This window comes from Thunnus albacares, chromosome 17 (genome assembly GCF_914725855.1).
Source record: "Thunnus albacares chromosome 17, fThuAlb1.1, whole genome shotgun sequence".
Classification (NCBI taxonomy): Eukaryota; Metazoa; Chordata; class Actinopteri; order Scombriformes; family Scombridae; genus Thunnus; species Thunnus albacares.
This window is the reverse complement of record NC_058122.1, coordinates 4,877,477-4,890,600: the sequence shown is the minus strand read 5'-3', so window position 1 is coordinate 4,890,600 and position 13,124 is coordinate 4,877,477. Positions and strand designations below refer to the sequence as shown.

Genomic DNA, 13,124 nt, shown 5'->3' with positions numbered 1-13,124 from the left:
CAAATGATTGATTCAAGAAAAGAATTAAGTAATTTAAAAAGGTTTTTTGTCTCCATGGCACCTGCGAGGCCCCATACTTTCCTGGCTGTGTGTCGCAATTGAATTGAAAAAGAGCTCAAACACACACCAAATAGTGTTACAAGCACTTCTTAAAGGTGTAGTGTGTAAAATTTAGTGGCATCTAGCGGAATGGACTTGGAAGAAATGGAAAATAATATTCATAAGTATGTTTTAATTAGTGTATAATCACCTGAAAATAATAATCGTTGTGTTTTTGTTACCTTAGAATGAGCCCTTTATATCTACATAGGGAGCAGGTCCTCTTCCATGTTCTATCACCATGTTTCTACAGTAGTCCAGAATGGACAAACCAAACATTGGCTCTTTTGCATTTTTTGCAAGTTTCGTGGCCACCATAGGTTCTCCTATATGCTTGAAAGGAAAAGGGTATTCAGTTTGTTGCAATCTGCAACCTCACTGCTAGATGCCACTAAATCCTACACACTGCACCTTTAAAGCCTGAGTCAAATAATCATAAGTCTGCATTATTTTAACAAGACATTTCTGTTCAATACATAATAGCTTATTAATTCTATCATGAAAATATGTGAAAACACGGGTAACGTAAGTGTTGCCAGACACCTGCTGGTGTTTGATAAAATCATAGTCTGATAAAGTCATATCTGATGAAAATCATAGTGGTTGGAGTGTAGCTTCCTGGTTAGTGATAACAAAAGAGGATACTGAGTTGAAAAACTTGAATCTTTCCTTCATGTCAGAATTCCTTTGTTCTGTCAGGATTCCCAGCTGTGCAGCAATAACTGATTAAACTCACACACCAGCAGCCAGTACGCCCTCTATTGTCTCCTAATGATCAAACACCAGTGCCACCTCCAACTGTGGTAAGAAAAGTGCATCAGTCAGGATTCTAAGTCAGTAATAGAGAACGGGAAAAATAGCTAAAACTTTAGAAACATTGAGAGGCCCTATTTCCTGAGGAATCTGTGACACTGAAAGAAATTTCACCATTATAGCCCAGCGTGGCCAGTAAACCCAATGCACTTTTCAGTGGTTTACCACCAGCACTACATCCCCATGAATGAACTATTCCACAGAAGAAAACTGAAAATAGCCAGTTATCTCTGGCTCATGACAGTAGTATGCAGGCTGAAATTAATCAAAGGATCAGTCTCTTGAACATACAGTACCAGTCAAACATTTGGACATAGTTTCCCATTTATTTGAATGAGAAAGTGTGTCCAAACTGTTGACTGGTACTGTATACATGTCATTTGATTGTACTTCCTATCCTAAAGTCAAGTGAGGTGGACAGAGTGGTGCCAGAGAGCACCAGCACAGGGCCTACAGTAGAATGTGCATTGGGGCCACAAAGGTAAAGAGCAGGGCACCTAGAACACTGGAGCCAGAATTTTTTTAAGTTGTTGTTTTGCATAGCCTTTAACACCTACAGTGACCAGACCATGTCCTGTGGTGGACAGGACACTAGCCTCAAAGAGATCCCTGGAGCTACAGAAAAGCAAAGCAAGACCTGTGGTAGTCGGGGCTCTAGGGCCAGGAAGAACTACTGCAAAGTTTTAGGTTCCAAAGAGAACCAGATTAATGTCTCCTGTGTTCAGGGCAGAGAGAGGTGGAGATTCCTTGGGCTACAGAGAACCAGAGCAATACCTATGGTAGTCAGGGATCCAGGGCCAAGAAGAACTAGCGCAAGGCCTGTAGCGTGCTTAGACTTGCCAATACTCCTGCTTTTCCTGGGTTTCTCCCATATTTTCTGATGTTACTCAACTTTCCAGATTGTCTATGAAACACACACAATTCACAGACAACATACAATTTCAACCCATCTGTCACCACAACCTGATTCAAGAGGCGTGTTCACAGCTTCTGTCTGCGCAGGCAGTCTTTCTTCCTGCCCACTGTCCTCCTCCCTCTGCAACTGATGTGATTCACTGCTGCAGGTACTGCTGGTAGAGAGGAGAGGCTGGTTTTAAGATATTTGGCAAACTCAGATAAACAGTTAGGCTACATACAGACAGCTTTCATGTTATTAGCTTAACCAGTGCACTGTGGTTATGTAAAACATACTGGTGGTGGATGGGACATTGCAGGCAAAGCAGTTGAAAGTATTGCTTTTCTACATGTTTATGCTTGTTGAACAGGTGGTTTGATAAGGTACTTATTGACTTTTTACCCATGACAGTTTTGTTGCACTACAGTAGTAACTAGTGTAGTTGTTGTCAACTCTAGTAAAACTTCATCCAACTGTCATGACTTATGTAAGACAGAACACTATGGTTTTAGAGAGTCATAGTTCAGCCCAGAGTAGACAATGCAGTATGATGAAGCACACATATTGTCCATATTATAAGATACAGGCATGTGCAGCTGCAATCCTTGCCTCTGGGTCATTGTGCATAATAGTATCTAATGGTGATTTTCAACTATGTACAATAATATCAACTAAACTCATCAACATAAGCACATCAATAGTCATCTGATTTTCTTCTAATTAAAGGATCAGTTCACCCACATGAAAAACAAAACAAAAGAAACCAAACAAAACTACCTGCAATTACAGTTGCCAGGTTCTCACATAAGCTTAACCACTATATACATAATAGAAAGAAATTTACAAAAGAAATTTCAGAGCACTTTAAAAAAAAATCAGATCATAAATATAAATCAAACAAAACTAAACTTTTTCAAGAGTAACTTACACTGTTAAGTGGGGATAAAAATATGTAATTCATACCTGGATCAGTGTATTACCCCTTGATCTCCTCCAGGGGTAGACAGAGACCACACACTGTTCATACATACGTACTAAAACTCAGTCCTTATCCTAACCATGGGCAAAATAAGATACAACTACAGGAAGGTCTGATTGAAGTCATGGTAATTACAAGGAAGTGGAGGAACCCCATGTTTTAAATTGAGAATTTTATACATTTTTACTGTATATATAATATATACATTTTAACAAAGGCAAAGAGTTACATAAATGACACAAATTACAGTTTGACAGTAGTTACAAATATGTATGGCTTGTGTTTGATAAAATAAAAAAAGTCATTATAATACAGCATTTGGCCCAACAACTATGATACTGTATTAATGTATTACGTGTTTCTAAGCCTTTAATATCAAAATTACAAGTAAACCAATCCTGTTGAACTAAACTGCACCAATCACCAATGAAATTTAAAGTCAGCGCAGAAGTTGAAATCAAAGAGTCCTTAAAAGTCTCAGAAAAATGGAAATTTGAGCATCTACAATTCCATGACAACTAGTTAACTCCACCTGCTGAGGAAGATCACGTGATATGATGGAACGCTCCAGACCAGCTACTGACTGGACTTTGGCGGTGAGACTGTTTTGACAAATGCGCAAGTTCTTTAAAGGATAATTCACACATAGAGCAGAAAATGCTACTGTACTGCTATGTGGGTTCAAAGTCATGTTGTATTTCATTTCAGCAAAAGGTGTTGAAACATATTAACTGGTACATTCTTTTGTGAGTTTGGCTGTGAATGGCCCATATCAGAAATAGGCTTATATTTCATATTTAATACTAGGCTACACAGTATCCAAGGTAACGATGCAGCTATAAAGCTCATCACCGGGGTAACAAGTCAGACCGGGCTTGTATCCTCCAGGTGAGTGTGTGACTGATAAATGAAAACCTGTTAATATTAACGTATAGCTGATCTGAGAGAGAATTAATTACTAATTATAACTATATTGACATTCAGAGTGATTATCTATGTGTACTGATCCATCTGTGTCAATAGTGTCTCTGTGTAATTTGTAATAGACCTGTAGTAAGTCTTTGATCCTGGTCAAGACTGTTGGCCCTGTGGTTTGTTACTTAACGGTTATTAAGCTTCGCTACAGAAATCATTTATTAGTATTGTAAGTTTTCTTTGATTATGATTTTATTTATATTGAATAGTTTCACTAAGACCGGGCTTATATCCCCCAGATCCCGAAGTGCTTCTGAGCAATAAACAGTCATTGAATCGACATCGGAGCAGTCTATGTGTCTTCGTTGGAGTCAACTGCTAACTGTCAGCCGTTTGTCCACCACCATCATCACAACACAATGCAGAGACTGTAGGCTGTCATTATTATCAGCCATATAAAAGAAACTTAACGGGGCGTTATAAGCTGTGAAGTATATATAGTCAGAAAAGATAATCTCCCGTCACAATAGCATTTTGCTTTCCTTGAGATGTTTTTTTTTCATTCCAAAAAAATGTAGCCCACATTTCCAGCCTAATTACCACCGCTGGTCCAAGTCAGAGAAATAAAATTAAAAAATAAGGTTATTATCCAGCATCTCATGAGTCACAGAACCCAGTGGCCCATCATCTATCCAACATTGCTCTAACTGTTTCTCAACAGGGGAGGCAGGTTTAGGTGGGCTACTGTGTGAGCAGTAAGAAAACAAGCGTGGTTAAACCTGAACTCTACAACATCATCCTAAAGCAGACGAACTATGTACAACTTCCATACCCCATAGCATCCACCACCCCACCCCACCCCATCCCGTTCCCCGCTCTGATGAAATGCGAGAAGTGCCGACGCAGCAGCGCATTGAATGAAACTCTTGACGGGGCTTCTGCGAGCTACCAGCAGCGCTCGGCTGAGACTTCATGAGGTACTCTCCCACTGCAACCGCCAGCCTGAGAGACTCTGGACTCTGTCAACAGGCAACATGGCCAAAGTGAACAGCGGTTCCTCCGGTTGCCGGGCCATGGTCATGGCAGGAAGGTACCTGTCGAGCCCGTCTCCCCCGGTGCTGATCCGCGGTCCCGGCCAGCAGCAGCGGAGGATGTTGGGCCCCCAGCGCCGCATGATGAGCTCCAACGCGGCCGGCACGGGAGGAAAAACCGCGGCTTTGGCCCAGCCGGAGCACCTGGGGTATTTCTCCGCTTCAGACCGACAAGTGTTGGCCAACCGGAATCTGATATACCGGGACGTCAAGGCTTTTCTTAATGAAGTTGGTGGGGACCCTCAGGAGGCCCGGTACTGGCTGACCCAGTTTCAGAGAGCGACTTTATCTCAGTCTCCTGCTTTTGCTGTACTGGAGGTACATTTATTCACTTTAAACAACTTTATTGAAGATGTTGATTTTGACTCAGATTAACTTGCACCATATAGGCCCTATGAATTGTGTTGAATACAGGGGTCTACAGGGGGGCAAGGAGGGGCTGCTGCCCCCCCCCCCAGCTCCTAATACTGCAGGCTAATTGTAAAAATAATTTTCGGTCACCACCACTGTGTTCCTACAATGTCCAAAGCACTGAATTAAGCAAGAAATGGGGGAAAAAATCCATAATACACAATTAATGGAAATAGGCTATATTTTAGCCATGAACCAAATATACTGACATCCTTTTCGCCTATGCCAGCCCATCAAAACTTCTTGCCACCCCATGCAATTTTATCTAGATCCGTTTCAGGATATTATATGGAAGCCCATTAAAAAAATAAATACATTTCAAATTCATTTCTTTTCTTTTCTTTTTTTTTTTTTTCCATTTTTGACTTTATGTCAAACTATTAGATGGTAGGCATTTCTCAAAAAAAAAAAAAAAAAAAAAAATCACATCAGAAAATGAAGCATTTTTTTTCTTAAAAGTAGTGAAAACAGTCTTAACATAAAGGTTTCCAAAAGATCTTACACAAAGTCCAAGAAAGTATTATAAGCTTACGGAAGCCATCAATTTACCATGGGTCAAATGTTTTGTATTTCATAACTAATACTACTATTTTAAGTAGTATGATACCAAAAAGGTTTGTTTTGTGTGTTCAAGCAAGTTAACTTTGTTTCTAAATCCATCAGACCTGAGTGATCACTGTAAAATACCAAAATTAGAAAAGAAAAATGAGCAGTAAAAAAACACAAAAACATGTCTACAGACCCATCTTCTGAAAACAGAAAAGTAAAGAGAACAAAGTCACATTGTAAACAAATCTGTGACAAATTCTATGACACTATAGAGAGTCAACTACAGGAAAAGGACTGATGTGTTGACCAAATCCATCATGTTTTGTGGTTCAGACCCTGAAAAAAAACTACTTTGGTACTGTGCTAAATATCATTTTTTGTCTTTCTGTCTGTCCACCTGTGTGCTGCCTGTATTTGTCTCTCCCAGGTGGACAGCTCAGTGTTCAACAGTAGGGAGATGGTTCAGAGGCTGGCCTTCGGGCTCACCTTCCTGCAGAGGATGGATATGACGCCTGTGGTGGTGATGGGCTGGTCTGAGCACGAAGAGACGAGGCCCGTAGAACCGGTGACTGGGGCTCTGGGCACCGGGGGGCTAGTAGAGCGGAGCCAGCAGCTGACTGAGGCTCTTCAGCAGCACTCAGGCACTGTCCTGCCATTCTTCTCAGCCGAGTCCTTCCTCTTGCTGCATGAAGCACCACGTGGAAGCAGGTGAGGGTTGAGACATCCAGTCCAGTCCTCAGAATGGGTCAAAAGTGAACCAAATTCACCTCCTGATTTCCATCATTGTAGATGGTTTCTTATCACATTAGGAGGTTTACTATTTCCCTTTATCTTTGTTATTCAATTTAATATTCCAAAGCATTGCCTTAATATTACACAGTAAAAAACAGTTTAGTGCTGTAGGTGTGAAGCCATACTGTGTTGTGTCCACCTAGTACAGAACTGATAATATGACCATTTTTTGCAAGATTTGTATTTGTTCAAAAAGAGGAAAAATTTAAGTTTTTAGAACTGATGCAAACACTTAACTACGACTTTACTGTTCCCAAAAGGGAATGTTTCTTGTAGCAAGGGGAAACATAGATTGCGCATACTGTACATAAAACATTTCATGCATGCAACTGATCTATTCTGGAAAACTCTGGAAAAAGTTAGTAAGTGGACCTTTGGGTCAAGCTCCAAACCTGCTGGATCCTACATTTCTCATGATAAAACTAGCAGTTTTCATTTTACCCCCTGCCTCCTAAATGCCCACTTTTTTCATCTCTAGTTTGTATTGCCTGTTTTTTGATTATTAAAAATATAGACCTAAAACTAACTTTTATTGTGGAGTATGTGTCTAAAAACACTATGAATTATTATTATTTTGTTATTATTAATATTAGTAAGGTATGGAAACTATAAAAATACAGCACAAGTTAATTTTCCTTACATGACACTTGTTTTCCTTCACTAATTTTCTTCCATCCTTTCATGCTTTTCTCTGTCTTCAATCCTGCCTCCTTTTCTTACTTCTTTCCTCTCTCCTAACATCCTTCAGGATCTCTAAACCCTGTCTTTGTCGTCTTCCTTCTCCTCTCCCTGCAGTGCTCCACCCTCCATTGCTGTAGATACCAGCCTCCTCCAGTGGAGTCTGAACTGTGGGACAATCCCATTGGTTTGCCCAGTGGGAAGGGACGGGCAAGGTTGCTCGGTAATATTGGACCCGACGGAGGTGACAGCAGCCATTTCCCGAGCCCTGCAGCCCCACAAAGTCATGTTTCTGAACAACTCAGGAGGCCTGCGCAGCCAAGAACACAAGGCATGACAGTTAGCTCCTGCTTAAGACTGTGTCTCTGTGAACATAGTAGATGTACTCATGTTTGTATATAGTAGGGCTGTCACTATTTCAAAAAGTCAAGTTCGAACAAATTTAAACTAACAAGTAATTTGTTGGAATTAATTCAAACAGAACCCATGTACCATAATGCGTCAGAGATACAATTTACTGTGACTGTCATAAGAATATATGGCCAGCGATGTCCATCCGTCAGTGTCTGAGCAGGCCGTGTCTGGGCGGGCTGCCTCTCCAAGGCAATGGTAGAGGAAACGCTGCTTTATATTTACCCTTGTGATGTCATACAACTGCACTGTGTGTTTTGAGATTGCAGTGTCGTAAGTAGGCAGTCAGACAAGGTTGTAGAGTTAATGTTGCTCCGCTCATTTGATGCCTCCACTGCCTCACTTGTGTAGTAAGCTAGCTGTTTTGTCAGAGCTAGCTGAGAAAGTTCAGGAAAGTTAGCAGGGTAACTGTCTAACTTGCGAAGGAAAGCCATGTCAGTCAAGGGCAGGGCTGTGGAGTGGCCTCCTGGCAGTGGATCTGCTCTCAGTTGAGTAGTGGACATGGCTGGGTCAAAGTGCAAAAAGTGGGCTAAACTTGTATTAAAGGAGGATATCACAGGGTACCAACTAGCATCTGCAAATTATAATTGCTTGTCATCTAAATTTGGTTTCAACAGAGCTCAAGGAGCAACAAAGAAAGTGTCTTACATGCTGATGAGTGGAAACGTCCCCTTTTGACAACGAACATTCTTAGCAAAAACTGCAGGCAGTAGCAGGCAGTATGTATAGGAGATTTAACAGTAAAGAGATAACAGAAAATAAACAAAGAGAGACAGGGATGATGTAACAACAAAGGTTCCCTGCCAGATTTGAATTAGAGATGCTCTGACAGTGCAGACGAAAGAAGACAAAAGATGGAAGGGAGAGAACCAGAGAATCCACAATGGGTTAAACTATCGTATGTGTCACACCGATAGTCATTACATAACAAGGCTTCTAGAACCACCTATTTTGCAAGTACATGAGAACGGATTTTGTTGTGCCACTTTCAAGTGTGAACAGGCACTAAGGCTGGGGCATGCTTGACATGAACCAGTTTGTATGTTGTCAGACCATGTCTTGTAGCTATTCAGAACAGCCCCACGCAATATGAGGTGAAAAGCCAAGGGGCAAGACATGATGACTATTCAAAAATGGATTAAGGGCATTCATGGTGTTGCACTCAGTTGTACACATGAAAAGTGACAGAAGTAGTTGTGTGGAAAATGAAAAATACAGCTTGAGATAAAAGTTCAAATCATTCCTTCTTCACCAGGTGTTTGTCACATTGTTAGTTTTGGGAAATTACAAAAGTTGCTGCATGCAGTCCCCTCAAGTTGATGGTGGAGAGGTGCAAAAGGAGGGCGTTGCACTTCAGTTGAAGCATACTAACCCCTTTAGAAGCCCTGATGAGAGAAGCAATCTTAATGTGAGAAACAGTTCAGTCTGACTACATGCACAGTAGACTGCCTCTTCAGAATAAACGTACTGTGTTTAAAATAACTTGTACAACTCCTCCTCAACAATTGTTTTTTGTGTTACAGGTGCTGGGCACAGTGTCGTTGCCTAGCGACCTGCCCAGTCTGTCCATGGCGGCATGGCTGAGCGGTGCAGAGCGGCGCAGAGTGACCACTATAGCCAGACTGCTCAATCAGCTGCCAACCGAGTCCTCTGCGGTGATCACCTCCGCTGACACTCTGCTGACTGAGCTGTTCAGCCACAGAGGTGAGACCACTGACCAGCTCACTGACTCTCTCATACGTACACACACGTGGCAAAAGCTGTCTATTTTGAGGTGGTAGCCCTTCCTGTAACCCAAGAGGCCGCTTACCCATCTGTGTGTGTGCATGTGTGTGTGGAGAGGTTGTTTTCACCACCCAACAATAATCAACATGAGTTTATATCTCAATAGGATTTGCTTAACTGCTTGTTTTTCTGTCTGTCCGTCTCTCTCAGGGTCTGGGTCACTCTTTAAAAATGGAGACCCCATACACCGGTGAGTAGCTATCACACATGCACACAAACACTTACACCTACTTAACCCTAACTGTAGAAAACACACTTCATTTGACTGATCTCTTGCATTTACATTGACTTTAGAGGTTTGGGTGTGTGTGTGCAGGTACAGCTCTTTGGATGGGATCGATGTTGAGCGTCTTCTGGCTCTCATCAACATGTCGTTTGATAAAACTCTGAAGCAAGATTACGTGGACTCTCTGAAAGGACGACTGCACTCCATCTACCTCTCTGAAGGGTGTGTACAACCATTCTAGTCTTAGACCAGACCACATTAACAGCAGCATCTAGTCTGTCTTTTTAAACAAAGGTTTATTTTAATCCAGTGAGCCTCACTCCTAAAGATTTTCTGCCCCTCCAGCTACAGCGCGGCAGCCATCATCACCATGGAGCCGGTGAACAGTGGCACTCCCTACCTCGACAAGTTTGTCGTGAGCAGCAGTAAGCAGGGCCAGGGCACCAGCCACATCCTCTGGGAGTGTATTAGACAGGACCTAGGCAAACTGTTCTGGAGGTCCAGAGCCACCAACAGGATCAACCCCTGGTAAGACACACACACACACACACACACACACACACACACCTTTTAAGACTTTCCAGTTGAGTTTTTGGCTAAACATTGACATTAGCTGAAAGCTAAGCTAAAATAGTTTGATTGACTTTCTGCCTCAATCTCCTAGCCTTTTTTGAGGGAATGTTGTTGCTTTGCCTCTTGAGGTATTGATGGAGGATGAATTCTAATGACTTTGTTCATTGAGCACCACCAGCAGGTCAGAGTTTTCACTCATCCACTGACTAGACATTCATGATTTCCAGACAATGAATGTAAATGATTTTGGTGTTCCCCTGACTTTTTCTCTAGCACCACCATGAGGTTGACATTTTTGGTTTTGAGTGAAAGTGGGTTGCCATGGGATGAATTGACCTTGATAGTCCAACTACCTTTTCCTTTAACTCCATCATCAGTTCAAATGCAATGTATTCAATACTTTGGTTTATGACCAGTTAGTGCAAATTAGTCAATTTTAGCATGCTACTAAGATGGTGACCTTGTTAACATTCCTGCTAAACTTCAGCATTGTGAGCATGTTAGCATGCTACCTTTAGCATTAACCCAAAGTATCATGTTTAAAATACAGCGTAGACTTATGTCTTGTCACAACATTAATTGAAAACCAAAAAATGACATTTGACATGTGATCTTTCTCTCTTTCTCCTTGTCTGTCCAGGTACTTTAAGCAGTGTGATGGCAGCTTTGTTAACGGTGTGTGGACAGTCTTCTGGTTGGGCCTGACAGACATCAGAGATTCCTACGAGCTGGTGGAGTATGCCAAGAATCTTCCCGACTCTTTCCACGCCTCCTCTCTCGCTGCCTCTCAGCAGCCCCCCCCACCACCTACCGCAAGGTCCTGAAATGCTTCTTCCTAGCTGCTGCTTGTGCAGCTCTTCAACTGGAGAATATGAAGCACTGTAATTCTTATAGCTCCAAGGCTCTGAAGTTTTCTTTTTGTTCAGCCTTAGAGCCATGGACTTTTTCTGTTTTGATTTTTTTCTTGGGTTTCTCTCTACCTTGAAACTTGAAAACCAAAGCTACAGTGTTATATGCAGTATCTTGACAAACTATAAATCTTCCTCTATTTTTAAAGCTGGGGTTAGCTCTAAGTGTATTAGTGATTAGAGCTGGGGATAGCATTAAGATAATGGTTACTCATGGTTCCAATAGTGTTCCAGAGGCATTTCCACTTTGCCAGGAAACATCAAGACCATGTTCACGCTAAAGCTTAATTTGAAAAAGCAACTTTTGCGCTCTATTTTCGCCTTGCATCCGCATTACACTAAAAAAAGGTGTTTTTTGGAAATCCTCTCCTAAGTGATGAATTCTTAAGGTCATTGTACTGTGGACCAGGAAAACTGAGCTTTTCCAAAGTGATATCTGTACTGTATGCCTTCACAAACACAGCCAGGTTCTGTATTGCCTCCATATCTTTTTGGGTGATTTATTCTAAATGCCAATTGAGTTGCATTATGGTGAACATAGGATCTAGCGTTTTAAGAGCTGGTCTCATACAAGGAGCTAAAAGTTAGGATATCTCAGCTTCTGCTGCTTTGTTTTTGACCATTCTTTATTTAATGTGACTCTTGCAAGTGCCCTCACTTCATGGAAGTGCAATACTAAATGGCTGGAGTACCTCTTTAATCTGTATTATGTTGTCATATAAATTCACAAGCACAAAATAGTGACAAATAACAGGTCGTTTACAACAGGTCAACAGTTTTATAACAGGAAGCACTTAAATGCCCGAGGGTGCAATATCAGCATCATTAAAGTGCGCCAGACCAAATATTCCACAACATGTCCAGATCTGACAAGGTGCTATTTCCTAATATGATAATAACAGTAATAATATGCTAGAATAGCATTTTTCTTAATGTTACAAAAAGCTGTATTTTTTTACTCAGAAATTGTAGCCTGATAACACTGAATATGCTGTTTTCAGTTCAGGCTATTTTCTTATTTGCTTGAAGCATTTTCGGCAGATGACAGATTTTCATTCGCCAGTTGTGATCATTTGCTTATTTTCTTTAGTTGTAGCAGCCTTAATAAACTATTTTCCTTCATAGTGGAGGTCAGTTCTAGTTTTTGACCTGTTGGTGGAGCCTTCAGATCAGCAGCGTTTATGCAGGATGAGGGATCCGGTTTACTCAGTTCAAATGTTTACACCATTTGTATTTTGTTCTTTCTTACCTTAGCTATCACTCGATGCTTGTAGTCCATCACTTGGCAAGCCTGTTTCTGAGCATCTCAATCAAACTCTGTAACAGCCACTTCAGTAATAAATGTAAAAGCTAAAAGGCAAATGAAAACAAAAGGACAAATGTGAGCACACCCAAGGTTTCTGATAGTGGTAGAGGAAATAGTGAAGAATGAAGTGACTCTGATTTGTTTGCTCCTGTATCATTCTTTGATTGTTTGAAGAAATAATTTTAATAAACCTGAACACTTCAATAAGAACTATTTTGGTGTTTACGCTGTGGTTTCATTTCAAGTGCAGTGATGGAATAGCGTGTGTGTGTGTTTAGGTTTGTTGCAGTGATGCAAGTAATTCACGTACTTCTCTCCTTGACATATTTTTGTCTACTAAAGGCAGCTGGGAGACACTTAAAATTGATAAAGAGTCCATGAGCAAAACATTGGCTAAAACTAGTGGTGTGACATTTTCTTCTCCTCAGTCCTGACCTTTTGCATTCCTTGCTGGAGCCACTTTGGAAATGTTAGCCCATTGAGTTTTTTCACAAAACAGGGTAAGAGATTTTTTTTAGTTTTAGACTGAAATTTCATTCACAGAGTCTTGAAACTTGTTTGAGTCAGGTTATATACCACAGTTAACACAATGTTTTTGTTTGCAAGACTTAAGATCTTTGAAGTTTTTACTGCATCACCACACAAACATAAAGTACTACTTTAGCTATACTCTTATTCTATCATCAAGATGAT

The 13,124-nt window shown here is 41.0% G+C and overlaps 1 protein-coding gene across 3 annotated transcripts; it reads left to right on the top strand.

Moving 5' to 3' along the window:
• Window positions 1-3,075: 3,075 nt before the first annotated feature.
• Window positions 3,076-12,644, top strand: nags (N-acetylglutamate synthase). Of its 3 annotated transcripts, none has more exons than XM_044332118.1 (10): window positions 3,076-3,382; window positions 3,594-3,674; window positions 4,001-5,110; window positions 6,180-6,460; window positions 7,340-7,553; window positions 9,157-9,337; window positions 9,569-9,608; window positions 9,735-9,866; window positions 9,990-10,172; window positions 10,858-12,644. In XM_044332118.1, exons 3-10 carry the CDS (start codon window positions 4,619-4,621, stop codon window positions 11,039-11,041), a joined length of 1,707 nt encoding a protein of 568 aa, XP_044188053.1. In that variant the 5' UTR covers window positions 3,076-3,382; window positions 3,594-3,674; window positions 4,001-4,618; the 3' UTR covers window positions 11,042-12,644. The 3 variants fall into 3 exon arrangements, with proteins under 3 accessions (XP_044188053.1, XP_044188052.1, XP_044188051.1); XM_044332117.1 differs by lacking the exon at window positions 3,076-3,382 and having other exon boundaries at window positions 3,396-3,674; window positions 4,001-4,085; window positions 4,423-5,110; XM_044332116.1 differs by lacking the exons at window positions 3,076-3,382; window positions 3,594-3,674 and having other exon boundaries at window positions 3,968-4,131; window positions 4,423-5,110.
• The last annotated feature ends 480 nt before the right edge of the window (window positions 12,645-13,124 follow it).